The sequence below is a fragment of the Pseudophryne corroboree genome, chromosome 11 (genome assembly GCF_028390025.1).
Source record: "Pseudophryne corroboree isolate aPseCor3 chromosome 11, aPseCor3.hap2, whole genome shotgun sequence".
NCBI lineage: Eukaryota > Metazoa > Chordata > Amphibia > Anura > Myobatrachidae > Pseudophryne > Pseudophryne corroboree.
Genome location: NC_086454.1, coordinates 108,605,409 through 108,633,202, shown reverse-complemented (window position 1 = coordinate 108,633,202; position 27,794 = coordinate 108,605,409). Strand labels below are relative to the sequence as shown.

At 48.5% G+C, this 27,794-nt stretch overlaps 1 protein-coding gene across 2 annotated transcripts; it reads right to left on the bottom strand.

Moving 5' to 3' along the window:
- Positions 1-264: 264 nt before the first annotated feature.
- Positions 265-27,794, bottom strand: TSSC4 (tumor suppressing subtransferable candidate 4). Of its 2 annotated transcripts, none has more exons than XM_063944730.1 (3): positions 27,545-27,794; positions 8,137-8,209; positions 265-1,407 (listed from the first exon to the last, which is right to left on the bottom strand). In XM_063944730.1, the coding sequence occupies exon 3, from the start codon at positions 1,330-1,332 to the stop codon at positions 403-405; it is 930 nt and encodes a 309-aa protein (XP_063800800.1). In that variant the 5' UTR covers positions 1,333-1,407; positions 8,137-8,209; positions 27,545-27,794; the 3' UTR covers positions 265-402. The 2 variants fall into 2 exon arrangements, with proteins under 2 accessions (XP_063800800.1, XP_063800801.1); XM_063944731.1 differs by having other exon boundaries at positions 27,656-27,794.

Genomic DNA, 27,794 nt, shown 5'->3' with positions numbered 1-27,794 from the left:
CAAATCCACTCTGCATGCAGGTGAGTTTACTACTTTCCCCCTAAGTCCCACGTTGCAGTGATCCTGTTGCCAGCAGGACTCACTGTAAAGAAAAAAACCTAAACTAAACTTTCTCTAAGCAGCTCTTTAGGAGAGCCACCTAGATTGCACCCTTCTCGTTCGGGCACAAAATCTAACTGGAGTCTGGAGGAGGGTCATAGGGGGAGGAGCCAGTGCACACCACCTGACCTAGTAAAGCTTTACTTTTTTGTGCCCTGTCTCCTGCGGAGCCGCTATTCCCCATGGTCCTTTCAGGAACCCCAGCATCCACTTAGGACGATAGAGAAATGTACTTATTATTATATGCCCACGTTAAGATATTCTTTTATTTCAGTATTTTGTACATTGTTTTCTTAGATGTCCTTAAGGGGAATCCGCTTCCTCTACTTCACCTTTTTTTGGACGAATATTTTTTCGGGGCCGTTTCTTAAATCCATGGAAGCCCACGTCTTCAGTCTTTGCCTGCTCCACCACTACGTCACCCTCTTCCTTTCCTTCATCACCCCAGGACTCTGACATGTGCAGAGGTCCTAAATGCAACCCACTTTTATCTTTGTTCCCCTGGTCCTCTTTGCTGGGCCTCTTAAATAGGATTCTTCCCTCTCCAGAACTAGAAGAGTCTTGGTTGTAGAAGAGTGTGCTCGATTTCTTCTGAACCCGCTTAGCTTCCTTTCGTTGGTGTAGCTCTGTCAGGAAGTTAAGAGCTGTATTGCGATTGGTACGATCACTGGTGTCCGGCACATCCTTCAGGCTGTATTTAGTCCAACGCTCAGGATGCTCCAAATAATCAGGCACACGACCTACAGGTACTAAGGGTTTTGCACTGGTAGAACGTGCTCTGCCTGCACTTTTGAGCAACAGATCACTCTCAGTACCTTCATGCTCAGCTGAGACAGAATCAGAGTTTTCCCTTGTCAGAGTTGTCACTTCTTGCAGTGAGCTGGTCATCACCTTACGTTTCTGTTTTAAGTTACGATGAGGAAGAGGAGAACTTTTCTGTAAATCCTGTAGACCTTCAAAGATGCCGTGGCTACGTTGAGAGAAGCTTGCATCTGTACCCTTCAGGGTGAAAGGCAGGCCAAATGATTTTTGTACACCACCCTGCCTAGGGTTTACCACATCATCTACCTCCTCTTCTTCTTCTTCTTCTGGGGTCACAGATGCCACCTCCGCATCATCTGACAATTCAGGATCAGATTCGCTAAGTGACAGAGTGCCAGGATCAAGGTGGGTGTCATAAGCGAAAGCACTGAAGTGCTTGGGAGGGTCGTCCTTTTCTTCTGACTCAGACATTCTTCAAGTGCTGGGAGGTAATGTAGGAGCAGCAGAAGCAAACAGTGTTCTCCACACAGATAAAGACTCCGATGCCTGCAGGGGAAAAAAAGATAATGAAATGGCCTGTAACCTCACATATTGTTTCCTAGGGTCTGTCTAGCTCAGGAGATTTATCGTAGGCCGTTTTGTTAGTCTTCTATGCAGATTAGAAGTACACTAAGGTTGTATTTCACCCCTTTTGGCCTTTGCTCAACAACATTCATGCTCCCTTTATGGTTGCTACTGTACTAGAAGAGCTCTGACACTAGAACACGGCCTTCAACATAAAGGGATAAGGAGACAATTATTGGAGTCTCCTCTGAATGGTGAGATCTGTGATCTTCACAAAGTCCTATAACAAATACTTTGATGCATTAATTTCATAACTGTTACTTTAGAAAACCAGAAAGGAAGACATAATTGGTTTAGAGTCTCTTTAACTTAACTAGCTTTTAGGAAGGATACAATAAGTAGTCATGTTACATTTTTTGTAGTGTAAAATTAATATTCATAAAGGGCATTTCATTTCTATCCAGAGAGGAGAATATCAAGAGACATTATTCAGAGGAAGCAGATTACAAGGGGTGGAATTCAATTCAGTAGGAAGTGCCGCCCACTGCGCACTTATCCACCATTTACGTTAGGTGCGAGGGAAAACTTACAATGCCAGCATTTGAATTCCCACCAATATATGCTATACTGTATTTATTTCTCTTGAACAGGAGGTGACTGCTCAGTATCGTATCGGGTGAGCACATTCTTATTCTTCAGGACAAGCCAAGTTTCTGGGGCGGAGTGCCTATTCTACTGTCCACCGGTCCTCTTCATCAGTTTGGGGTGCTCAGAAGCCCCAGTGAAGGCACCTAACCAGCTTCATTGTGAAGCCTTTTTTTCACCCGCTGGAAAGAGTCAAATTATCTGTATACCCTCCACAGAAGGAATATTTAGCTCTCTCTATTGCACATCTATGTATGCCAATACCTTTCTGCTTAAGCACATATTACTGAAAATCAAAAAAACCTCAAAGAAATGGCATCTGCTATTTAGCTGGCACTTCTATAAAGATGACTGACTAGGAACAGCATGGATTATATCAGACCCATACACACTGTATTAAACAGGGCATCACAACTTTTAACTATGTTACTAGGCCAGATGATCAGCCCCAACAGTATAAAGGCGCATGAGACTGATCTTGAGGATTGCCAGTGTTGTGTAAGTCGGCGTAGATGCCTATACATCCTGTTAAACCAATGTCTGGATACAATATTAGCCATGCATTCTAACTATAAGAGAAACATTTAATAATGAATAGGGTAAATCAGGTGTCAGCTGAGACTACATATGGTACCATCTACCTGATCGTGTCAAAACTGAGTGAAGACAACTGAGGGCAACGCTCTGGAACACAGAGACTAGTAAAAATCCGAAAAGCCCTCTATGATACGTATTTGCAATGCCAACCTATTTGTATTGGAAGTAATAGCAAGAACCAACCTACAGGTGGGTCACTACACTAAATCAACACAGGTTTCAAATTGACCATTTCAGATTGTAATGAAAATTGGTATAAGAAATGCTGCCATGGGTGTTAATAAAACCTGAAAATCTTAGGCTGATAAGTACACTGGTTTTGAAGGTATATGCCTTTTAAGTAGAGATGAGCGGGTTCGGTTCCTCGGAATCCGAACCCGCCCGAACTTCATTTTTTTTTACACGGGGCCGAGCGACTCGGATCTTCCCGCCTTGCTCGGTTAACCCGAGCGCGCCCGAACGTCATCATCCCGCTGTCGGATTCTCGCGAGGCTCGGATTCTATATAAGGAGCCGCGCGTCGCCGCCATTTTCACACGTGCATTGAGATTCATAGGGAGAGGACGTGGCTGGCGTCCTCTCCGTTTATAGAGAAGAGAGTGAGACTAGAGTAGAGAGAGACAGTAGTAATTTTGGGGAGCATTAGGAGGAGTACTACTACTTGCTGAAGTGATAGATAGATAGTGTGACTGTATAATGTATATCTGACTTGTGGTGGAGACACTGACAGTGGGGAGCAGTTAGAGTCTGAGAGCAGGACTCAGGAGTACATATAACGTACAGTGCACACTTTTGCTGCCAGAGTGCCACACTGCCATTGTGACCACACTGACCACCAGTATAATATATATTGTGATTGTCTGCTTAGGAGTACTACTTGCAAGTTGCTGATAGTGTAACCAGTGACCTGACCACCAGTTTAATAATCACCACCAGTTTAATAAATATATATATATATATATATATATATATATATATATATATAATATATATATATATAATATATATATATATAATATTGTATACCACCTACCCTTTTTTTTTTTTTCTTTCTTCCTCTTTATACATACCACTATAGTAGCTTACTGTAGCAGTCTGCGGTGTTGCTGAGCTGACAGTGTCCAGCAGGTCCGTCATCAGTCATTACGTAATAAATATATATACCTGTCCGGCTGCAGTACTAGTGATATATATATATATATATATATATATATATATATATATATATATATATATATATATATATATATATATATATATATATATATATATATATATATATATATATATATTAATTTCATCTCATTATCATCCAGTCTATATTAGCAGCAGACACAGTACGGTAGTCCACGGCTGTAGCTACCTCTGTGTCGGCAGTCGCTGGTCCATCCATAAGTATACTAGTATCCATCCATCTCCATTGTTTACCTGAGGTGCCTTTTAGTTGTGCCTATTAAAATATGGAGAACAAAAATGTTGAGGTTCCAAAATTAGGGAAAGATCAAGATCCACTTCCACCTCGTGCTGAAGCTGCTGCCACTAGTCATGGCCGAGACGATGAAATGCCAGCAACGTCGTCTGCCAAGGCCGATGCCCAATGTCATAGTACAGAGCATGTAAAATCCAAAACACCAAATATCAGTAAAAAAAGGACTCCAAAATCTAAAATAAAATTGTCGTCGGAGAAGCGTAAACTTGCCAATATGCCATTTACCACACGGAGTGGCAAGGAACGGCTGAGGCCCTGGCCTATGTTCATGGCTAGTGGTTCAGCTTCACATGAGGATGGAAGCACTTAGCCTCTCGCTAGAAAAATGAAAAGACTCAAGCTGGCAAAAGCACCGCAAAGAACTGTGCGTTCTTCGAAATCCCAAATCCAGAAGGAGAGTCCAATTGTGTCGTTTGCGATGCCTGACCTTCCCAACACTGGACGTGAAGAGCATGCGCCTTCCACCATTTGCACGCCCCCTGCAAGTGCTGGAAGGAGCACCCGCAGTCCAGTTCCTGATAGTCAGATTGAAGATGTCAGTGTTGAAGTACACCAGGATGAGGAGGATATGGGTGTTGCTGGCGCTGGGGAGGAAATTGACCAGGAGGATTCTGATGGTGAGGTGGTTTGTTTAAGTCAGGCACCCGGGGAGACACCTGTTGTCCGTGGGAGGAATAGGGCCGTTGACATGCTTGGTGAAAATACCAAAAAAATCAGCTCTTCGGTGTGGAAGTATTTCAACAGAAATGCGGACAACATTTGTCAAGCCGTGTGTTGCCTTTGTCAAGCTGTAATAAGTAGGGGTAAGGACGTTAACCACCTCGGAACATCCTCCCTTATACGTCACCTGCAGCGCATTCATAATAAGTCAGTGACAAGTTCAAAAACTTTGGGCGACAGCGGAAGCAGTCCACTGACCAGTAAATCCCTTCCTCTTGTAACCAAGCTCACGCAAACCACCCCACCAACTCCCTCAGTGTCAATTTCCTCCTTCCCCAGGAATGCCAATAGTCCTGCAGGCCATGTCACTGGCAATTCTGACGAGTCCTCTCCTGCCTGGGATTCCTCCGATGCATCCTTGCGTGTAACGCCTACTGCTGCTGGCGCTGCTGTTGTTGCTGCTGGGAGTCGATGGTCATCCCAGAGGGGAAGTCGTAAGCCCACTTTTACTACTTCCACCAAGCAATTGACTGTCCAACAGTCCTTTGCGAGGAAGATGAAATATCACAGCAGTCATCCTGTTGCAAAGCGGATAACTGAGGCCTTGACAACTATGTTGGTGTTAGACGTGCGTCCGGTATCCGCCGTTAGTTCACAGGGAACTAGACAATTTCTTGAGGTAGTGTGCCCCCGGTTACCAAATACCATCTAGGTTCCACTTCTCTAGGCAGGCGATACCGAGAATGTACACGGACGTCAGAAAAAGACTCCAGTGTCCTAAAAAATGTAGTTGTACCCAATGTCCACTTAACCACGGACATGTGGACAAGTGGAGCAGGGCAGGGTCAGGACTATATGACTGTGACAGCCCACTGGGTAGATGTATGGACTCCCGCCGCAAGAACAGCAGCGGCGGCACCAGTAGCAGCATCTCGCAAACGCCAACTCTTTCCTAGGCAGGCTACGCTTTGTATCACCGGTTTCCAGAATACGCACACAGCTGAAAACCTCTTACGGCAACTGAGGAAGATCATCGCGGAATGGCTTACCCCAATTGGACTCTCCTGTGGATTTGTGGCATCGGACAACGCCAGCAATATTGTGTGTGCATTAAATATGGGCAAATTCCAGCACGTCCCATGTTTTGCACATACCTTGAATTTGGTGGTGCAGAATTTTTAAAAAAACGACAGGGGCGTGCAAGAGATGCTGTCGGTGGCCAGAAGAATTGCGGGACACTTTCGGAGGACAGGCACCACGTACAGAAGACTGGAGCACCACCAAAAACGCCTGAACCTGCCCTGCCATCATCTGAAGCAAGAAGTGGTAACGAGGTGGAATTCAACCCTATATATGCTTCAGAGGTTGGAGGAGCAGCAAAAGGCCATTCAAGCCTATACAATTGAGCACGATATAGGAGGTGGAATGTACCTGTCTCAAGCGCAGTGGAGAATGATTTCAACGTTGTGCAAGGTTCTGCAACCTTTTGAACTTGCCACACGTGAAGTCAGTTCAGACACTGCCAGCCTGAGTCAGGTCATTCCCCTCATCAGGCTTTTGCAGAAGAAGCTGGAGGCATTGAAGGAGGAGCTAAAAGGGAGCGATTCCGCTAGGCATGTGGGACTTGTGGATGGAGCCCTTAATTCGCTTAACAAGGATTCACGGGTGGTCAATCTGTTGAAATCAGAGCACTACATTTTGGCCACCGTGCTCGATCCTAGATTTAAAACCTACCTTGGATCTCTCTTTCCGGCAGACACAAGTCTGCTGGGGTTCAAAGACCTGCTGGTGACAAAATTGTCAAGTCAAGCGGAACGCGACCTGTCAACATCTCCTCCTTCACATTCTCCCGCAACTGGGGGTGCGAGGAAAAGGCTCAAAATTCCGAGCCCACCCGCTGGCGGTGATGCAGGGCAGTCTGGAGCGACTGCTGATGCTGACATCTGGTCCGGACTGAAGGACCTGACAACGATTACGGACATGTCGTCTACTGTCACTGCATATGATTCTCTCCCCATTGAAAGAATGGTGGAGGATTATATGAGTGACCGCATCCAAGTAGGCACGTCAGACAGTCCGTACTTATACTGGCAGGAAAAAGAGGCAATTTGGAGGCCCTTGCACAAACTGGCTTTATTCTACCTAAGTTGCCCTCCGACAAGTGTGTACTCCGAAAGAGTGTTTAGTGCCGCCGCTCACCTTGTCAGCAATCGGCGTACGAGGTTACTTCCAGAAAATGTGGAGAAGATGATGTTCATTAAAATGAATTATTATCAATTCCTCCGTGGAGACATTGACCAGCAGCAATTGCCTCCACAAAGTAGTACACAGGGAGCTGAGATGGTGGATTCCAGTGGGGACGAATTGATAATCTGTGAGGAGCGGGATGTACACGGTGATATATCGGACGATGATGATGAGGTGGACATCTTGCCTCTGTAGAGCCAGTTTGTGCAAGGAGAGATTAATTGCTTCTTTTTCGGTGGGGGTCCAAACCAACCCGTCATTTCAGTCACAGTCGTGTGGCAGACCCTGTCACTGAAATGATGGGTTGGTTAAAGTGTGCATGTCCTGTTTATACAACATAAGGGTGGGTGGGAGGGCCCAAGGACAATTCCATCTTGCACCTCTTATTTCTTTCATTTTTATTTGCGTCATGTGCTGTTTGGGGAGTGTTTTTTGGAAGGGCCATCCTGCGTGACACTGCAGTGCCACTCCTAGATGGGCCAGGTGTTTGTGTCGGCCACTAGGGTCGCTTATCTTACTCACACAGCTACCTCATTGCGCCTCTTTTTTTCTTTGCGTCATGTGCTGTTTGGGGAGTGTTTTTTGGAAGGGCCATCCTGCGTGACACTGCAGTGCCACTCCTAGATGGGCCAGGTGTTTGTGTCGGCCACTAGGGTCGCTTAGCTTAGTCATCCAGCGACCTCGGTGCAAATTTTAGGACTAAAAATAATATTGTGAGGTGTGAGGTATTCAGAATAGACTGAAAATGAGTGGAAATTATGGTTTTTGAGGTTAATAATACTTTGGGATCAAAATGACCCCCAAATTCTATGATTTAAGCTGTTTTTTAGTGTTTTTTGAAAAAAACACCCGAATCCAAAACACACCCGAATCCGACAAAAAAAAAAAAAAATCGGTGAGGTTTTGCCAAAACGCGGTCGAACCCAAAACACGGCCGCGGAACCGAACCCAAAACCCCGAAAAATTTCAAGTGCACATCTCTACTTTTAAGCTGTTATTTTGTCACAACAAACCTGTGTTGATTTGGTGTGGAACAACCCAGGTGTTACAGACTAGGCCACAGTGTCACTCTACCTTGTCTTGAGCTTCTGCCAACTGTCCTCTCTCTGGATCTGTAAATTCCACCAACAGCCTTAGAGACTTCACTCTAAAAGAGCAAAACATTTATAACACAAATGACACAATGCATTATTACATTTGTTTTCAATCTCGGGTGCTATATAATGTACACACTATGGACATTAACATTACATCATAAGATATACTTTTGTACCTGAAGCTAGGATCTAATAAGTTATTTCTAGAACATCACAGTTTACAATTATTACTTTCCGACAGCATTATTTACAGACACGACACATAGGTACACACTTAGCACTGAAACACTTAAGGGGGGTACACACGGAGAGATCCGTGCTTAAAATCTAAGCAATTTTGCTAGATTGCTTAGATTTTAAGCACGGATCTGCCGTGTGTATGCCCTCCAGCGATAGCGATGCGCGGCCCCGCGCATCGCTATCGCCGATGCTAGATTGAGCCTGCATGCAGGCTCAATCTAGCGGGTCGGTCACTTCACCGTTGTGTGAAGTGAGCGGCCCCCCGTCGGCTTTCCCCCTCGCTCAGCACATCGCGCTGTGCTGAGCGGGGTGAGAGGTGTGCTGAGCACACATCTCTCCCGTGAGTACCCCCCTTTACTTACTGCGTCCTCTTTAATTTAACATTCATTTAGGCTGGATTCACCAATCTGGCAAAGCAACACAAGATGAATGTCAAACCGCCGAGGGATACGACCCATAAGGAATTCTATTCTTAAATAATCCTATCAACAAGGACATGGATGAAAACATGAACATAAAAACACATAAACCCTGCATCATTTACTCACATATAAAAATAGTAATGTGTGTGTTATAGGTCCCAGGTTCCCCCCAGCAATACTATATACCCTGCACACGGTGCTTTGCTGGCTGCTGGGCATACAGTATACATATGATATAGGCCACGGGTTTCCTCATATGCTGGATATAGATATATATATTTATATAAAAACAGAGAGCCCCCCCCCCAGCAATGTGACACCCTGCACTGTGTCGGGCATACAGTATATATATGTATGTGACAAAGAGCCCAGCCCCCCCCAGCAATGTGACACCCTGCACTGTGCCGGGCATACAGTATATATGTATGACAAAGAGCCTAGCCCTCCCAGCAATGTGACACCCTGCACTGTGCCGGGCATACAGTATATATAAGTATGACAAAGAGCCCAGCCCCCCCGCACCCCCCCCCGCAATGTGACACCATGCACTGTGCCGGGCATACAGTATATATATATATATATATATATATATATATATATATATATATATGACAAAGAGCCCAGCCCCCCCAGCAATGAGAAACCCTGCACTGTGCCGGGCATACAGTATATATAAGTATGACAAAGAGCCCAGCTCCCCCCCCCCCCCCCGCAATGTGACACCCTGCACTGTGCCGGGCATACTATATATATATATATATATATATAACAAAGAGCCCAGCCCCCCCAGCAATGTGACACCCTGCACTGTGCCGGGCATACAGTATATATGTATGACAAAGAGCCCAGCCCTCCCAGCAATGTGACACCCTGCACTGTGCCGGGCATACAGTATATATATATATATATATATGTATGACAAAGAGCCCAGCCCCCCCAGCAATGTGACACCCTGCACTGTGCCGGGCATACAGTATATATATATGTATGACAAAGAGCCCAGCCCCCCCAGCAATGTGACACCCTGCACTGTGCCGGGCATACAGTATATATATATGTATGACAAAGAGCCCAGCCCTCCCAGCAATGTGACACCCTGCACTGTGCCGGGCATACAGTATATATAATAAGATTTTACTCACCGGTAAATCTATTTCTCGTAGTCCGTAGTGGATGCTGGGGACTCCGTAAGGACCATGGGGAATAGACGGCTCCGCAGAAGACTGGGCACATCTAAAGAAAGATTTAGGACTATCTGGTGTGCACTGACTCCTCCCCCTATGACCCTCCTCCAAGCCTCAGTTAGGAACTGTGCCCGGAAGAGCTGACACAATAAGGAAGGATTTTGAATCCCGGGTAAGACTCATACCAGCCACACCATATAATACGTGATAGGAACCCCGGTTAACAGTATGATAACAATTGGAGCCTCTGAAGAGATGGCTCACAACAAAACCCGATTTTTGTAACAATAACTATGTACAAGTAATGCAGACAATCCGCACTTGGGATGGGCGCCCAGCATCCACTACGGACTACGAGAAATAGATTTACCGGTGAGTAAAATCTTATTTTCTCTGACGTCCTAGTGGATGCTGGGGACTCCGTAAGAACCATGGGGATTATACCAAAGCTCCCAAACGGGCGGGAGAGTGCGGATGACTCTGCAGCACCGAATGAGAGAACTCCAGGTCCTCCTCAGCCAGGGAATCAAATTTGTAGAATTTAGCAAACGTGTTTGCCCCTGACCAAGTAGCTGCTCGGCAAAGTTGTAAAGCCGAGACCCCTCGGGCAGCCGCCCAAGATGAGCCCACCTTCCTTGTGGAATGGGCTTTTATTGAATTAGGCTGCGGTAATCCTACCGCAGAATGCGCCAGCTGAATAGTGCTACAAATCCAGCGCGCAATAGACTGCTTAGAAGCAGGAGCACCCAGCTTGTTGGGTGCATACAGGATAAACAGCGAGTCAGTTTTTCTGACTCCAGCCGTCCTGGAAACATAAATTTTCAGGGCCCTGACTACGTCCAGCAACTTGGAATCCTCCAAGTCCCTAGTAGCCGCAGGCACCACAATAGGTTGGTTCAAGTGAAAAGCTGAGACCACCTTCGGGAGAAACTGAGGACGAGTCCTCAATTCTGCCCTATCCATCTGGAAAATCAGATAAGGGCTTTTTCAAGACAAAGCCGCCAAATCTGAAACCCGCCTGGCCGAAGCCAGGGCCAACAGTATGACCACTTTCCACGTGAGATATTTTAATTCCACAGTCTTAAGTGGTTCGAACCAATGTGATTTCAGGAATGCCAAAACCACATTGAGATCCTAAGGTGCCACTGGGGGCACAAAAGGAGGCTGAATATGCAGAACTCCTTTGACAAAAGTCTGAACTTCAGGCAGTGAAGCCAGTTCTTTCTGGAAGAAAATCGACAGAGCCGAAATCTGGACCTTGATGGACCCCAATTTGAGGCCCAACGTCACCCCTGCTTGCAGGAAGTGTAGGAATCGACCCATTTGAAATTCCTCTTTCGGGGTCTTCATGGCCTCACACCAAGCAACATATTTCCGCCAAATGTGGTAATAATGTCTTGCGGTGACATCCTTCCTGGCTTTGATCAGGGTAGGGATGACTTCCTCCGGAATACCCTTTTCCTTTAGGATCCGGTGTTCAACCGCCATGCCGTCAAACGCAGCCGCGGTAAGTCTTGGAACAGACAGGGTCCCTGCTGCAGCAGGTCTTGTCTGAGCGGCAGAGGCCAAGGGTCCTCTGCCAGCATCTTTTGAAGTTCCGGGTACCAAGCTCTTCTTGGCCAATCCGGAACCATGAGTATGGTTTTCACTCCTCGCATTCTTATTATTCTCAGCACCCTGGGTATGAGAGGTAGAGGAGGAAACACATAAACCGACTGGTACACCCACGGTGTCACTAGAGCGTCCACAGCAATCGCCTGAGGGTCCCTTGACCTGGCGCTATATCTTTTCAACTTTATGTTGAGGCGGGACGCCATCATGTCCACCCGTGGTCATTCCCAACGGTTTACCCGCATTTGGAAAACTTCTGGAAGAAGTCCCCATTCTCCCGGGTGTAGGTCGCCCATCGGAGAATCCTTGTGGCTTCTGCCATCGCCATCCTGCTTCTTGTGCCGCCCTGTCTGTTTACATGGGCGACCGCCGTGATTTTGTCTGAATGGATCAGTACCGGCTGGTTTTGAAGCAGGGGCCTTGCTTGGCTTAGGGCATTGTAAATGGCCCTTAGCTCCAGAATAATTATGTGAAGCGAAATCTCCTTGGAAATTTCTTCCCTGTGTGACTGCACCCCAGCCCCGAAGGCTGGCCTCCGTGGTCACCAGGACCCAGTCCTGTATTCCGAATCTGCGGCCCTCTAGTAGATGAGCCCTCTGCAGCCACCACAGCAGCGACACCCTGTTTCTTGCCGACAGGGTTATCCGCTGTTGTATCTGTAGATGGGACCCAGGCCATTTGTCCCACAGGTCCCACTGGAACGTCCTTGCGTGGAACCTTCCGAATGGAATTATGCTTCGTACGAAGCTACCATTTTTTCCAGGACTCGTGTGCTTCCACTGGAAGAAACACTCTTTTCTGGTCTGTGTCCAGAATCATTCCCAATAACAGAAGACGTGTCGTCGGGACCAGCTGTGACTTTGGAATATTGAGAATCCAGTCGTGCTGTTGTAGCACTTCCCGAGAGAGTGCTACCCCTACTACCAACTGTTCTTTGGACCTCGCCTTTATCAGGAGATCGTCCAAGTACGGGATAATAAAAACTTCCTTCTTGCGAAGGAGTATCATAATTTCGGTCGTTACCTTGGTAAAGACCTTCGGTGCCGTGGACAACTCCAACGGCAGCGTCTGGAACCGATAGTGACAGTCCTGTACCACACATCTGAGGTACTCCTGGTGAGGAGGGTAAATGGGGACATGCAGGTACGCATCCTTGATGTCCAGGGAGACCCTGTAATCCCCCTCGTCCAGGCTCGTAATAACCGCCCTGAGCGATTCCATCTCGAACTTGAATCTTCTGATATAAAAGTTCAAGTATTTTAATTTTAAGATGGGTCTCACTGAACCGTTCTGTTTCGGTACCACAACCATTGTGGAATAGTAACCCCTTCCTTGCTGAAGGAGGGGCACCTTGACAATCACGTGTTGTGATTATAGTGTTGAATAGCCACCAACACCGCCTCCCTGGCAGAGGGAGGTGCCGGTAAGGCAGATTTTAGGAAACGGCGGGGGGAAGAACGTCTCGAACTCCAGCCTGTACCCCTGAGATACTACTTGAAGGACCCAGGGATCCATGTGAGAGAGCCCACTGGGCGCTGAAATTTCTGAGACGGGCCCCCACCGTACCCGGGTCCGCCTGAGCAGCCCCAGCGTCATGCTGTGGACTTACCGGACGCAGGGAGGACTTCTGCTCTTGGGAACTAGCTGTGTGCTGCAGCTTTTTCCTCTACCTTTGCCTCTCGGCAGAAAGGATGAGCCTCTAGCCCTCTTGCTTTTCTGGGGCCGAAAGGACTGTACTTGATGATACGGTGCTTTCCTTTGTTGTGGGGTAGCCTGTGGCAAAAAGGTCGATTTCCCAGCAGTAGCTGTGGAAACGAGATCTGAAAGACCATCCCCAAACAGTTTTACCCCCTTATAGGGCAAAACTTCCATGTGCCGATTCGAGTCGGCATCGCCTGACCATTGCCGAGTCCATAACCCCCGTCTGGCGGCAACGGACCTAGCGCTTATTTTTGATGCCAGCCGGCAAATATCCCTCTGTGCATCACGCATGTATAAGACCACGTCTTTTATATGCTCTATTGTCAGCAAAATATTGTCCCTATCCATAGTTATTTTCCGACAGGGAATCTGACCACGCAGCGGGAGCACTGCACATCCATGCCGAAGCAATGGCTGGTCGCAATATAATGCCCGAGTGTGTGACTATATCTTTCAGGGTAACCCCCTGCTTTTTATCAGCAGGTTCCTTCAGGGCGGCCGTATCCGGAGACGGTAGTGCCACCTTTTCTGATAAGCGTGTAAGCGCTGTATCTACCCTATGGGGTGTTTCCCAATGTGACCTATCCTCTGGCGGGAAAGGGTACGCTGCCAATAACCGTTTAGAAATTATCAATTTCTTACCGGGGGAAGACCACGCTTCCTCACACACCTCATTTAATTTCTCAGATGCAGGAAAAAATAAGATTTTACTTACCGATAAATCTATTTCTCGTAGTCCGTAGTGGATGCTGGGGACTCCGTCAGGACCATGGGGATTAGCGGCTCCGCAGGAGACAGGGCACAAAAATAAAGCTTTAGGATCAGGTGGTGTGCACTGGCTCCTCCCCCTATGACCCTCCTCCAAGCCTCAGTTAGGATACTGTGCCCGGACGAGCGTACACAATAAGGAAGGATTTTGAATCCCGGGTAAGACTCATACCAGCCACACCAATCACACCGTACAACTTGTGATCTGAACCCAGTTAACAGTATGACAACGTAGGAGCCTCTGAACAGACGGCTCACAACAAGAACCCGATTTTTTTGTAACAATAACTATGTACAAGTATTGCAGACAATCCGCACTTGGGATGGGCGCCCAGCATCCACTACGGACTACGAGAAATAGATTTATCGGTAAGTAAAATCTTATTTTCTCTAACGTCCTAGTGGATGCTGGGGACTCCGTCAGGACCATGGGGATTATACCAAAGCTCCCAAACGGGCGGGAGAGTGCGGATGACTCTGCAGCACCGAGAGAGAGAACTCCAGGTCCTCCTCAGCCAGGGTATCAAATTTGTAGAATTTTACAAACGTGTTCTCCCCCGACCACGTAGCTGCTCGGCAGAGTTGTAATGCCGAGACCCCTCGGGCAGCCGCCCAGGATGAGCCCACCTTCCTTGTGGAATGGGCCTTGACAGATTTAGGCTGTGGCAGGCCTGCCACAGAATGTGCAAGTTGAATTGTGCTACAAATCCAACGAGCAATCGTCTGCTTAGAAGCAGGAGCACCCAGCTTGTTGGGTGCATACAGTATAAACAGCGAGTCAGATTTTCTGACTCCAGCCGTCCTTGAAATATATATTTTCAATGCCCTGACAACGTCCAGCAACTTGGAATCCTCCAAATCGCTAGTAGCCGCAGGCACCACAATAGGCTGGTTCAGGTGAAACGCTGACACCACCTTAGGCAGAAAATGAGGACGCGTCCGCAGTTCTGCCCTGTCCGAATGGAAAATCAGATATGGGCTTTTATACGATAAAGCCGCCAATTCTGACACTCTCCTGGCTGAAGCCAGGGCCAGTAGCATGGTTACTTTCCATGTAAGATATTTCAAATCCGCCGATTTGAGTGGCTCAAACCAATGGGATTTGAGAAAATCCAAAACTACATTAAGGTCCCACGGAGCCACTGGGGGCACAACCGGGGGCTGTATATGTAGTACTCCTTTTACAAAAGTCTGGACTTCAGGAACTGAAGCCAATTCTTTCTGGAAGAAAATCGACAGGGCCAAAATTTGAACCTTAATGGACCCCAACTTGAGGCCCATAGACAATCCTGTTTGCAGGAAATGTAGGAATCGACCCAATTGAAATTCCTCCGTGGGGGCATTCCTGGCCTCACACCACGCAACATATTTTCTCCAAATGCGGTGATAATGTTGTGCAGTCACCTCCTTCCTGGCTTTAACCAGTGTAGGAATGACCTCTTCTGGAATGCCTTTTTCCCTTAGAATTCGGCGTTCAACCGCCACGCCGTCAAACGCAGCCGCGGTAAGTCTTGGAATAGACACGGTCCCTGCTGAATCAGGTCCCGTCTTAGAGGTAGAGGCCACGGATTTTCCGTGAGCATCTCCTGAAGTTCCGGGTACCAAGTTCTTCTTGGCCAATCCGGAGCCACGAGTATCGTTCTTACTCCCCTTTGCCGTATAATTCTCAGTACTTTGGGTATGAGAGGCAGAGGAGGAAACACATACACTGACTGGAACACCCACGGTGTTACCAGAGCGTCCACAGCTATTGCCTGAGGGTCTCTTGACCTGGCGCAATACCTGTCCAGTTTTTTGTTGAGGCGAGACGCCATCATATCCACCCTTGGTTTTTCCCAACGGTTCACAATCATGTGGAAGACTTCTGGATGAAGTCCCCACTCTCCCGGGTGTAGATCGTGTCTGCTGAGGAAGTCTGCTTCCCAGTTGTCCACTCCCGGAATGAACACTGCTGACAGTGCTATCACATGATCTTCCGCCCAGCGAAGAATCCTTGCAGCTTCTGCCATTGCTCTCCTGCTTCTTGTGCCACCCTGTCTGTTTACGTGGGCGACTGCCGTGATGTTGTCCGACTGGATCAACACCGGCTAACCCTGAAGCAGGGGTTTTGCCAGGCTTAGAGCATTGTAAATCGCTCTTAGCTCCAGTATATTTATGTGAAGAGACATCTCCAGGCTTGACCATACTCCCTGGAAGTTTCTTCCCTGTGTGACCGCTCCCCAGCCTCTCAGACTGGCATCCGTGGTCACCAGGACCCAGTCCTGTATGCCGAATCTGCGGCCTTCTAACAGATGAGCACTCTGCAACCACCACAGAAGAGACACCCTTGTCCGTGGCGATAAGGTTATCCGCTGATGCATCTGCAGATGCGATCCGGACCATTTGTCCAGCAGATCCCACTGAAAAGTTCGTGCGTGGAATCTGCCGAATGAGATTGCTTCGTAAGAAGCCACCATCTTTCCCAGGACTATTGTGCATTGATGCACAGACACTTTTCCTGGTTTTAGGAGGTTCCTGACAAGTTCGGATAACTCCTTGGCTTTCTCCTCCGGAAGAAACACCTTTTTCTGAACCGTGTCCAGAATCATTCCCAGGAACAGCAGACGTGTTGTCGGGGTCAACTGAGATTTTGGAAAATTCAGAATCCACCCGTGTTGTTGCAGCACTACTTGGGTTAGTGCTACTCCGTCCTCCAGCTGTTCTCTGGACCTTGCCCTTATCAGGAGATCGTCCAAGTAAGGGATAATTAATACGCCTCTTCTTCGCAGAAGAATCATCATTTCGGCCATTACCTTGGTAAAGACCCGAGGTGCCGTGGACAATCCAAACGGCAGCGTCTGAAACTGATAATTACAGTTTTGCACCACGAACCTGAGGTACCCTTGATGTGAAGGGCAAATTGGGACATGCAGGTAAGCATCTTTTATGTCCAGGGACACCATAAAGTCCCCTTCTTCCAGATTCGCTATCACTGCTCTGAGTGATTCCATCTTGAACTTGAATTTTTGTATGTACAGGTTCAAAGATTTCAGATTTAGAATAGGTCTTACCGAGCCGTCCGGCTTCGGTACCACAAATAGCGTGGAGTAATACCCCTTTTCCTGTTGTAGGAGGGGTACCTTGACTATCACCTGCTGAGAAAACAGCTTGTGAAAGGCTTCCAATACCGTCGCCCTGTCTGAGGGAGACGTTGGCAAAGCAGACTTTAGGAACCGGCGAGGGGGAGACTTCTCGAATTCCAACCTGTAACCCTGAGATACTACCTGCAGGATCCAGGGGTCCACCTGTGAGCAAGCCCACTGCGCGCTGAAATTCTTGAGTCGACCCCCCACCGTTCCTGAGTCCGCTTGTAAAGCCCCAGCGTCATGCTGAGGGCTTTGCAGAACCCGCGGAGGGCTTCTGTTCCTGGGAAGGAGCTGCTTGCTGCCCTCTCTTACCCTTTCCTCTGCCTCGGGGCAGATATGACTGTCCTTTTGCCCGCTTCTTATAGGACCGAAAGGACTGCGGCTGAAAAGACGGTGTCTTTTTCTGTTGGGAGGGGGTCTGAGGTAAAAAGGTGGATTTCCCGGCAGTTGCCGTGGCCACCAAATCCGATAGACCGACGCCAAATAATTCCTCCCCTTTATACGGCAATACTTCCATATGCCGTTTGGAATCCGCATCACCTGACCACTGTCGTGTCCATAAACTTCTTCTGGCAGATATGGACATCACACTTACTCTCGATGCCAGAGTGCAAATATCCCTCTGAGCATCTCGCATATAAAGAAAAGCATCCTTTAATTGCTCTAAAGTCTGTAAAATACTGTCCCTATCCAGGGTATCAATATTTTCAGTCAGGGAATCCGACCAGACCACCCCAGCACTGCACATCCAGGCTGAGGCGATGGCTGGTCGCAGTATAACACCAGTATGTGTGTATATACTTTTTAGGGTAGTTTCCAGCCTCCTATCAGCTGGATCCTTGAGGGCGGCCGTATCAGGAGACGGTAACGCCACTTGTTTTGATAAGCGTGTGAGCGCCTTATCCACCTTAGGGGGTGTTTCCCAGCGCGCCCTAACCTCTGGCGGGAAAGGGTATAATGCCAATAACTTTTTTGAAATTAGCACTTTTCTATCTGGGTTAACCCACGCTTCATCACATACATCATTCAATTCCTCTGATTCAGGAAAAACTACAGGTAGTTTTTTCACCCCCCACATAATACCCCTTTTTGTGGTACTTGTAGTATCAGAGATATGCAAAGCCTCCTTCATTGCCGTGATCATATAACGTGTGGCCCTACTGGAAAATACGTTTGTTTCTTCACCGTCGACACTAGATTCAGTGTCCGTGTCTGGGTCTGTGTCGACCGACTGAGGTAAAGGGCGTTTTACAGCCCCTGACGGTGTCTGAGACGCCTGGGCAGGTACTAACTGGTTTTCCGGCCGTCTCATGTCGTCAACTGATTTTTGTAATGTGCTGACATTATCACGTAATTCCATAAACAAAGCCATCCATTCCGGTGTCGACTCCCTGGGGGGTGACATCACCATTACCGGCAATTGCTCTGCCTCCACACCAACATCGTCCTCATACATGTCGACACACACGTACCGACACACAGCAGACACACAGGGAATGCTCTATTGAAGACAGGACCCCACTAGCCCTTTGGGGAGACAGAGGGAGAGTTTGCCAGCACACACCCAAACGCTATAATATATATGGGAACAACCCTATATAAGTGTTGTATCCTTATAGCAGCTTAAATATAGTAATATCGCCAAAAAAAGTGCCCCCCCTCTCTGTTTTACCCTGTTTCTGTAGTGCAGTGCAGGGGAGAGTCCTGGGAGCCTTCCTCACAGCGGAGCTGAGCAGGAAAATGGCGCTGTGTGCTGAGGAGAATAAGCCCCGCCCCCTATTTCGGCGGGCTCTTCTCCGGAGTTTGTGAGATCTGGCAGGGGTTAAATACATCCATATAGCCTCAAGGGCTATATGTGATGTATTTTTTAGCCATAAAAAGGTATTATACATTGCTGCCCAGGGCGCCCCCCCAGCGCCCTGCACCCTCCGTGACCGCTGTGTGAAGTGTGCTGACAACAATGGCGCACAGCTGCAGTGCTGTGCGCTACCTCAGGAATACTGAAAAGTCTTCTGCCGCCTGCTTCTGGACCTCTTCCATCTTCGGCATCTGCAAGGGGGGTCGGCGGCGCGGCTCCGGACTCCATGGCTGGGCCTGTGTTGGATCCCTCTGGAGCTAATGGTGTCCAGTAGCCTAAGAAGCCAATCCATCCTGCACGCAGGTGAGTTGACTTCTCTCCCCTAAGTCCCTCGATGCAGTGAGCCTGTTGCCAGCAGGACTCACTGAAAATAAAAAACCTAAAAACTTTTTCTAAGCAGCTCTTTAGGAGAGCCACCTAGATTGCACCCTGCTCGGACGGGCACAAAAACCTAACTGAGGCTTGGAAAAGGGTCATAGGGGGAGGAGCCAGTGCACACCACCTGATCCTAAAGCTTTATTTTTGTGCCGTCTCCTGCGGAGCCGCTAATCCCCATGGTCCTGACGGAGTCCCCAGCATCCACTAGGACGTTAGAGAAACTACTGGTAGTTTTCTGTCACCAAACATAATACCCTTTTATGTGGTACCTGGGGTATTATCATAAATGTGTAAATAAGAATTTACTTACCGATAATTCTATTTCTCATAGTCCGTAGTGGATGCTGGGGACTCCGTCAGGACCATGGGGAATAGCGGCTCCGCAGGAGACAGGGCACAAAAGCAAGCTTTTAGGATCACATGGTGTGTACTGGCTCCTCCCCCTATGACCCTCCTCCAAGCCTCAGTTAGGTACTGTGCCCGGACGAGCGTACACAATAAGGAAGGATCTTGAATCCCGGGTAAGACTCATACCAGCCACACCAATCACACCGTACAACTTGTGATCTGAACCCAGTTAACAGTATGATAACAATGAAGTAGCCTCTAAAAAAGATGGCTCACAACAATAATAACCCGATTTTTGTAACAATAACTATGTACAAGTATTGCAGACAATCCGCACTTGGGATGGGCGCCCAGCATCCACTACGGACTATGAGAAATAGAATTATCGGTAAGTAAATTCTTATTTTCTCTAACGTCCTAGTGGATGCTGGGGACTCCGTCAGGACCATGGGGATTATACCAAAGCTCCCAAACGGGCGGGAGAGTGCGGATGACTCTGCAGCACCGAATGAGAGAACTCCAGGTCCTCCTCAGCCAGGGTATCAAATTTGTAGAATTTTACAAACGTGTTTCCCCCTGACCACGTAGCTGCTCGGCAAAGTTGTAAAGCCGAGACCCCTCGGGCAGCCGCCCAAGATGAGCCCACCTTCCTTGTGGAATGGGCATTTACAGATTTTGGCTGTGGCAGGCCTGCCACAGAATGTGCAAGTTGAATTGTACTACAAATCCAACGAGCAATAGTCTGCTTAGAAGCAGGAGCACCCAGCTTTTTTGGGTGCATACAATATAAACAGCAAGTCAGACTTTCTGACTCCAGCCGTCCTGGAATTTTATATATATATATATATATTTATTTATTTATTTTTTTTATTTTTTTATTTTTTTCAGGGCCCTGACAACGTCTAGCAACTTGGAGTCCTCCAAGTCCCTAGTAGCCGCAGGCACCACAATAGGTTGTTTCAGGTGAAACGCTGACACCACCTTAGGAAGAAACTGGGGACGAGTCCGCAGTTCTGCCCTGTCCGAATGGAAAATCAAATATGGGCTTTTGTAAGACAAAGCCGCCAATTCTGACAATCGCCTGGTCGAGGCCAGGGCCAACAGCATGGTCACTTTCCATGTGAGATATTTCAAATCCACAGATTTGAGCGGTTCAAACCAATATGATTTGAGGAATCCCAACACTACGTTGAGATCCCACGGTGCCACTGGAGGCACAAAAGGGGCTGTATATGCAATACTCCCTTGACAAATGTCTGGACTTCAGGAACTGAAGCCAATTCTTTCTGGAAGAAAATCTACAGGGCCGAAACTTGAACCTTAATGGACCCCAATTTGAGGCTCATAGACACTCCTGTTTTCAGGAAGTGCAGAAATCGACCTAGTTGAAATTTCTTCGTGGGGCCTTCCTGGCCTCACCCACGCAACATATTTTCACCACATGTGGTGATAACGTTGTGCGGTCACCTCCTTCCTGGCTTTGACCAGGGTAGGTATGACCTCTTCCGGAATGCCTTTTCCCTTAGGATCCGGCGTTCAACCGCCATGCCGTCAAACGCAGCCGCGGTAAGTCTTGGAATAGACATGGTACTTGCTGAAGCAAGTCCCTTCTTAGCTCCCGAGGCCATTAGTCCTCTGTGAGCATCTCTTGAAGTTCCGGGTACCAAGTCCCTCTTGGCCAATCCGGAGCCACGAGTATAGTTCTTACTCCTCTACGTCTTATAATTCTCAATACCTTTGTTATGAGAAGCAGAGGAGGGAACCCATACACCGACTGTTACACCCACGGTGTTACCAGGACATCCACAGCTATCGCCTGAAGGTCTCGTGACCTGGCGCAATACCTGTCCCGTTTTTTGTTCGGGCGGGACGCCATCATGTCCACCTTTGGTCTTTCCCAACGGTTCACAATCATGCGGAAAACTTCCCTATGAAGTTCCCACTCTCCCGGGTGGAGGTCGTGCCTGCTGAGGAAGTCTGCTTCCCAGTCGTCCACTCCCGGAATGAACACTGCTGACAGTGCTATCACATGATTTTCCGCCTAGCGAAAAATCCTTGCAGTTTTGCCACTGCCCTCCTGCTTCTTGTGCCGCCCTTTCTGTTTACGTGGGCGACTGCCGTGATGTTATCCCGCTGGATCAATACCGGCTGACCTTGAAGCAAAGGTCTTGCTAAGTTTAGAGCATTATAAATTTGCTCTTAGCTCCAGTATATTTATGTGGAGAGAATTCTCCAGACTTGATCACACTCCCTGGAAATTTTTTCCCTGTGTGACTGCTCCCCAGCCTCTCAGGCTGGCCTCCGTGGTCACCAGCATCCAATCCTGAATGCCGAATCTGCGGCCCTCTAGAAGATGAGCACTCTGTAATCACCACAAGAGAGACACCCTTGTTCCTTGGATATAGGGTTATCCGCTGATGCATCTGAAGATGCGATCCGGACCATTTGTCCAGCAGATCCCACTGAAGAGTTCTTGCGTGAAATCTGCCGAATGGAATTGCTTCGTAATAAGCCACCATTTTTACCAGGACTCTTGTGCAATGATGCACTGACACTTTTCCTGGTTTTAGGAGGATCCCGATTAGCTCGGATAACTCCCTGGCTTTCTCCTCTGGGAGAAACACCTTTTTCTGGACTGTGTCCAGAATCATCCCTAGGACCAGCAGACGTGTCGTCGGAACAACTGCGGTTTTGGAATATTTAGAATCCACCCGTGTTGTCGTAGAACTACTTGAGATAGTGCTACTCCGACCTCCAACTGTTCTCTGGACCTTGTTCTTATCAGGAGGTCGTCCATTTTCTTTGAAGACGAATCCTCATTTCGGTCATTACCTTGGTAAGGACCCGGGGTGCCTTGGACAATCCAACGGCATCGTCTGAAACTGATAGTGACAGTTCTGTACCACGAACCTGAGGTACCCTCGGTGAGAAAGGCAAATTTTTGGGACATGGAGGTAAGCATCCCTGATGTCCCCGGACTCCCGGTTCGCTATCACTGCTCTGAGTGACTCCATCTGGATTTGAACCTTTGTAAGTGTTCAAATATTTCAGATTTAGAATAGGTCTCACCTAGCCTTCTGGCTTCAGTACCACCATATAGTGTGGAATAATACCCCTTTCCTTGTTGTAGGAGGGGTAATTTTATTATCACCTGCTGGGAATACAGCTTGTGAATTGTTTTCAATACTGCCTCCCTGTCGGAGGGAGACATTGGTACAGCAGACTACAGGAACCTGCGAGGGGGAAACGTCTCGACATTCCAATCTGTACCCCTTGGATACTACTTGTAGGATCCAGGGGTCCTGTACGGTCCCAGCGTCATGCTGAGAACTTGGTAGAAGCGTTGGAGGGCTTCTGTTCCTGGGAATGGGCTGCCTGCTGCAGTCTTCTTCCCTTTCCTCTATCCCTGGGCAGATATGACTCTTATAGGGACGAAAGGACTGAGGCTGAAAAGACGGTGTCTTTTTCTGCAGAGATGTGACTTAGGGTAAAAAACGGTGCATTTTCCAGCAGTTGCCGTGGCCACCAGGTCCCATGGACCGACCCCAAATAACTCCTCCCCTTTATACGGCAATACATCTTTGTGCCGTTTGGAATCTGCATCACCTGACCACTGTCGTGTCCATAAACATCTTCTTGCAGATATGGACATCGCATTTACTCTTGATGCCAGAGTGCAAATATCCCTCTGCGCATCTCGCATATATAGAAATGCATCCTTTAAATGCTCTATAGTCAATAAAATACTATCCCTGTCAAGGGTATCAATATTTTTAGTCAGGGAATCCGACCAAGCCACCTCAGCTCTGCACATCCAGGCTGAGGCGATCGCTGGTCGCAGTATAACACCAGCATGTGTGTGTATACTTTTTAGGATATTTTCCAGCCTCCTATCAGCTGGCTCCTTAAGTACGGCCCTATCTGTAGAAGGTACCGCCACTTGTTCTGATAAGCATGTGAGCGCCTTATCCACCCTAAGGGGTGTTTCCCAACGCGCCCTAACTTATGGCGGGAAAGGGTATACCGCCAATAATTTTCTATCGGGGGAAACCCACGCATCATCACACACTTCATTTAATTTATCTGATTCAGGAAAAACTACAGGTAGTTTTTTCACATCCCACATAATACCCTTTTTTTGTGGTACTTGTAGTATCAGAAATATGTAACACCTCCTTCATTGCCCTTAACGTGTGGCCCTAAAGGAAAATACGTTTGTTTCTTCACCGTCGACACTGAAATCAGTGTCCGTGTCTGGGTCTGTGTCGACCGACTGAGGTAAATGGGCGTTTTACAGCCCCTGACGGTGTTTGAGACGCCTGGACAGGTACTAATTTGATCGCCGGCCGTCTCATGTCGTCAACCGGCTTGCAGCGTGTTGACATTATCACGTAATTCCATAAATAAGCCATCCATTCCGGTGTCGACTCCCTAGAGAGTGACATCACCATTACAGGCAATTTGCTCCGCCTCCTCACCAACATTTTCCTCATACATGTCGACACACACGTACCGACATACAGCACACACATAGGGAATGCTCTGATAGAGGACAGGACCCACTAGCCCTTTGGGGAGACAGAGGGAGAGTTTGCCAGCACACACCAAAATGCTATAATTATACAGGGACAACCTTTATATAAGTGTTCCTCCCTTATAGCATTTAATATATATTCATATCGCCAAATCAGTGCCCCCCCTCTCTGTTTTAACCCTGTTTCTGTAGTGCAGTGCAGGGGAGAGCATGGGAGCCTTCCCACCAGCATTTCTGTGAGGGAAAATGGCGCTGTGTGCTGAGGAGAATAGGCCCCGCCCCCTTTTCGTCGGGCTTCTTCTCCGGAGTTTGTGATATCTGGCAGGGGTTAAATACATCCATATAGCCTCAAGGGCTATATGTGATGTATTTTTCGCCATACAGGTATTATACATTGCTGCCCAGGGCGCCCCCCCCCCCCCGCGCCCTGCACCCTCCGTGACCGCTGTGTGAAGTGTGCTGACAACAATGGCGCACAGCTGCAGTGCTGTGCGCTACCTGATGAAGACTGAAAGTCTTCTGCCGCCTGGTTCCGGACCTCTTCAATCTTCAGCATCTGCAAGGGGGGTCGGCGGCGCGGCTCCGGGACGAACCCCAGGGCGAGACCTGTGTTCCGACTCCCTCTGGAGCTAATGGTGTCCAGTAGCCTAAGAAGCCAATCCATCCTGCACGCAGGTGAGTTCACTTCTCTCCCCTAAGTCCCTCGATGCAGTGAGCCTGTTGCCAGCAGGACTCACTGAAAATAAAGAACCTAAAAACTTTTTCTAAGCAACTCTTTAAGAGAGCCACCTAGATTGCACCCTGCTCGGACGGGCACAAAAACCTAACTGAGGCTTGGAGGAGGGTCATAGGGGGAGGAGCCAGTACACACCATGTGATCCTAAAAGCTTGCTTTTGTGCCCTGTCTCCTGCGGAGCCGCTATTCCCCATGGTCCTGACGGAGTCCCCAGCATCCACTAGGACGTTAGAGAAATACATTTTTCATTGCCTCAATAATGTAACGGGTGGACCTATTTGGAGGGTACACTAGTCTCATCGTCGTCGACACTGGAGTCGGTAACCGTGTCGACATCTTTTTCTGCCATCTGAGGTAGCGGGCGTTTTTAGAGCCCCCCATGACATTTGAGACGCTGGAACAGGCACAAGCTGAGTAGCCGGCTGTTCTGTGTCGTCGACCTTTTGTGTAAGGAGTTGACACTTTCACGTAATCCTTCCATAAGTCCAACCACACCGGTGTCGATCCCGCAGGGGGTGACATCACATTTACAGGCATTCGCTCCGCCTCCACATCATTATCCTCCTCATACATGTCGACACAGCCGTACCGACACACAGCATACACACAGGGAATGCTCTGACAGAGGACAGGACCCCACAAAGCCCTTTGGGGAGACAGAGGGAGAGTATGCCAGCACACACCAGGGCGCTATATATCACAGGGATATCACATATAAAGAGTGTTTTCCCTTATAGCTGCCTATATATTTTGTATACTGCGCCTAAATTGTGCCCCCCCCCCCTCTCTTTTTAACCCTTTCTGTAGTGTATTGACTGCAGGGGAGAGCCAGGGAGCTTCCCTCCAACGGAGCTGTGAGGGAAAAATGGCGCCAGTGTGCTGAAGGAGATAGCTCCGCCCCTTCTTGGCGGACTTTCTCCCGCATTTTTATGGATTCTGGCAGGGGTTAAAAAGCACCTATATAGCCTCTGGGGCTATATATGGTGCCAGTTTGCCAGCCAAGGTGTCAGTATTGCTGCTCAGGGCGCCCCCCCCCAGCGCCCTGCACCCATCAGTGACCGGAGTGTGAGGTGTGCATGAGGAGCAATGGCGCACAGCTGCAGTGCTGTGCGCTACCTTGGAGAAGACAGAAGTCTTCAGCCGCCGATTTTCCGGACCACCTTCTTGCTTCTGGCTCTGTAAGGGGGGCGGCGGCGCGGCTCCGGGAACGGACGACGAGGTCGGGTCCTGTGTTCGATCCCTCTGGAGCTAATGGTGTCCAGTAGCCTAAGAAGCCCAAGCTACCACCACTTAGGTAGGTTCGCTTCTTCTCCCCTTAGTCCCTCGATGCAGTGAGCCTGTTGCCAGCAGGTCTCACTGAAAATAAAAAACCTAACAAACACTTTCTTCCTAGGAGCTCAGGAGAGCCCCTAGTGTGCATCCAGCTCAGCCAGGCACAGAAATCTAACTGAGGCTTGGAGGAGGGTCATAGGGGGAGGAGCCAGTGCACACCAGATAGTCCTAAATCTTTCTTTAGATGTGCCCAGTCTCCTGCGGAGCCGTCTATTCCCCATGGTCCTTACGGAGTCCCCAGCATCCACTAGGACGTCAGAGAAATATATATGACAAAGAGCCCAGCCCCCCCAGCAATGTGACACCCTGCACTGTGCCGGGCATACAGTATATATGTATGACAAAGAGCCCAGCCCCCCCCCCCCTGCAATGTGACACCCTGCACTGTGCCGGGCATACAGTATATATATGTATGACAAAGAGCCCAGCCCTCCCAGCAATGTGACACCCTGCACTGTGCCGGGCATACAGTATATATATGTATGACAAAGAACCCAGCCCCCCCAGCAATGTGACACCCTGCACTGTGCCGGGCATACAGTATATATATGTATGACAAAGAGCCCAGCCCCCCCAGCAATGTGACACCCTGCACTGTGCCGGGCATACAGTATATATATGTATGACAAAGAGCCCAGCCCCCCCAGCAATGTGACACCCTGCACTGTGCCGGGCATACAGTATATATGTATGACAAAGAGCCCAGCCCTCCCAGCAATGTGACACCCACCCTGCACTATGCCGGGCATACAGTATATATACATATATGACAAAGCTCAGCCCCCCCAGCAATGTGACACCCTACTCTATGCCGGCAATACAGTATACGACACCCACCCTGCACTGTGCCAGGCATACAGTGTATATATATATATATATATATATATATATATATATATGACAAAGAGCCCAGCCCCCCAGCAATGTGACACCCTGCACTGTGCCGGGCATACAGTATATATATATATATATATATATATAAAACAAAGCGCCCAGCTCCCCCAGCAATGTGACACCCTGCATATAACAAAGAGCCCAGCCCCCCCAGCAATGTGACACCCTACTCTATGCCGGGCATACAGTAGGTGACCCCTAGCGAGCTACTGGCGGATACCCGTCACTATGGGACACGGTTGCTGGGCTCTTACAGACTGGCTGTGCTGTCCTGGATCACCCCCAGCTCCGCTATAATCGCTGCACGCTGCTCAGACACCGTCGCCATGCCCCGAAGTAACCGAGGAATTCCCGCCGTCACTCACTGCTGGTGCAGATCCTCTCTCTGCTGCTGCTGCGTGACAGCGTCCGGGCCTAATCACAACGTCACCTCCGCCAGCGGCGAGCGCCACCTGCAGGCAGCAGGGGAATCATTCACTCACTGTCAGTCAGTGCGGTGGTACT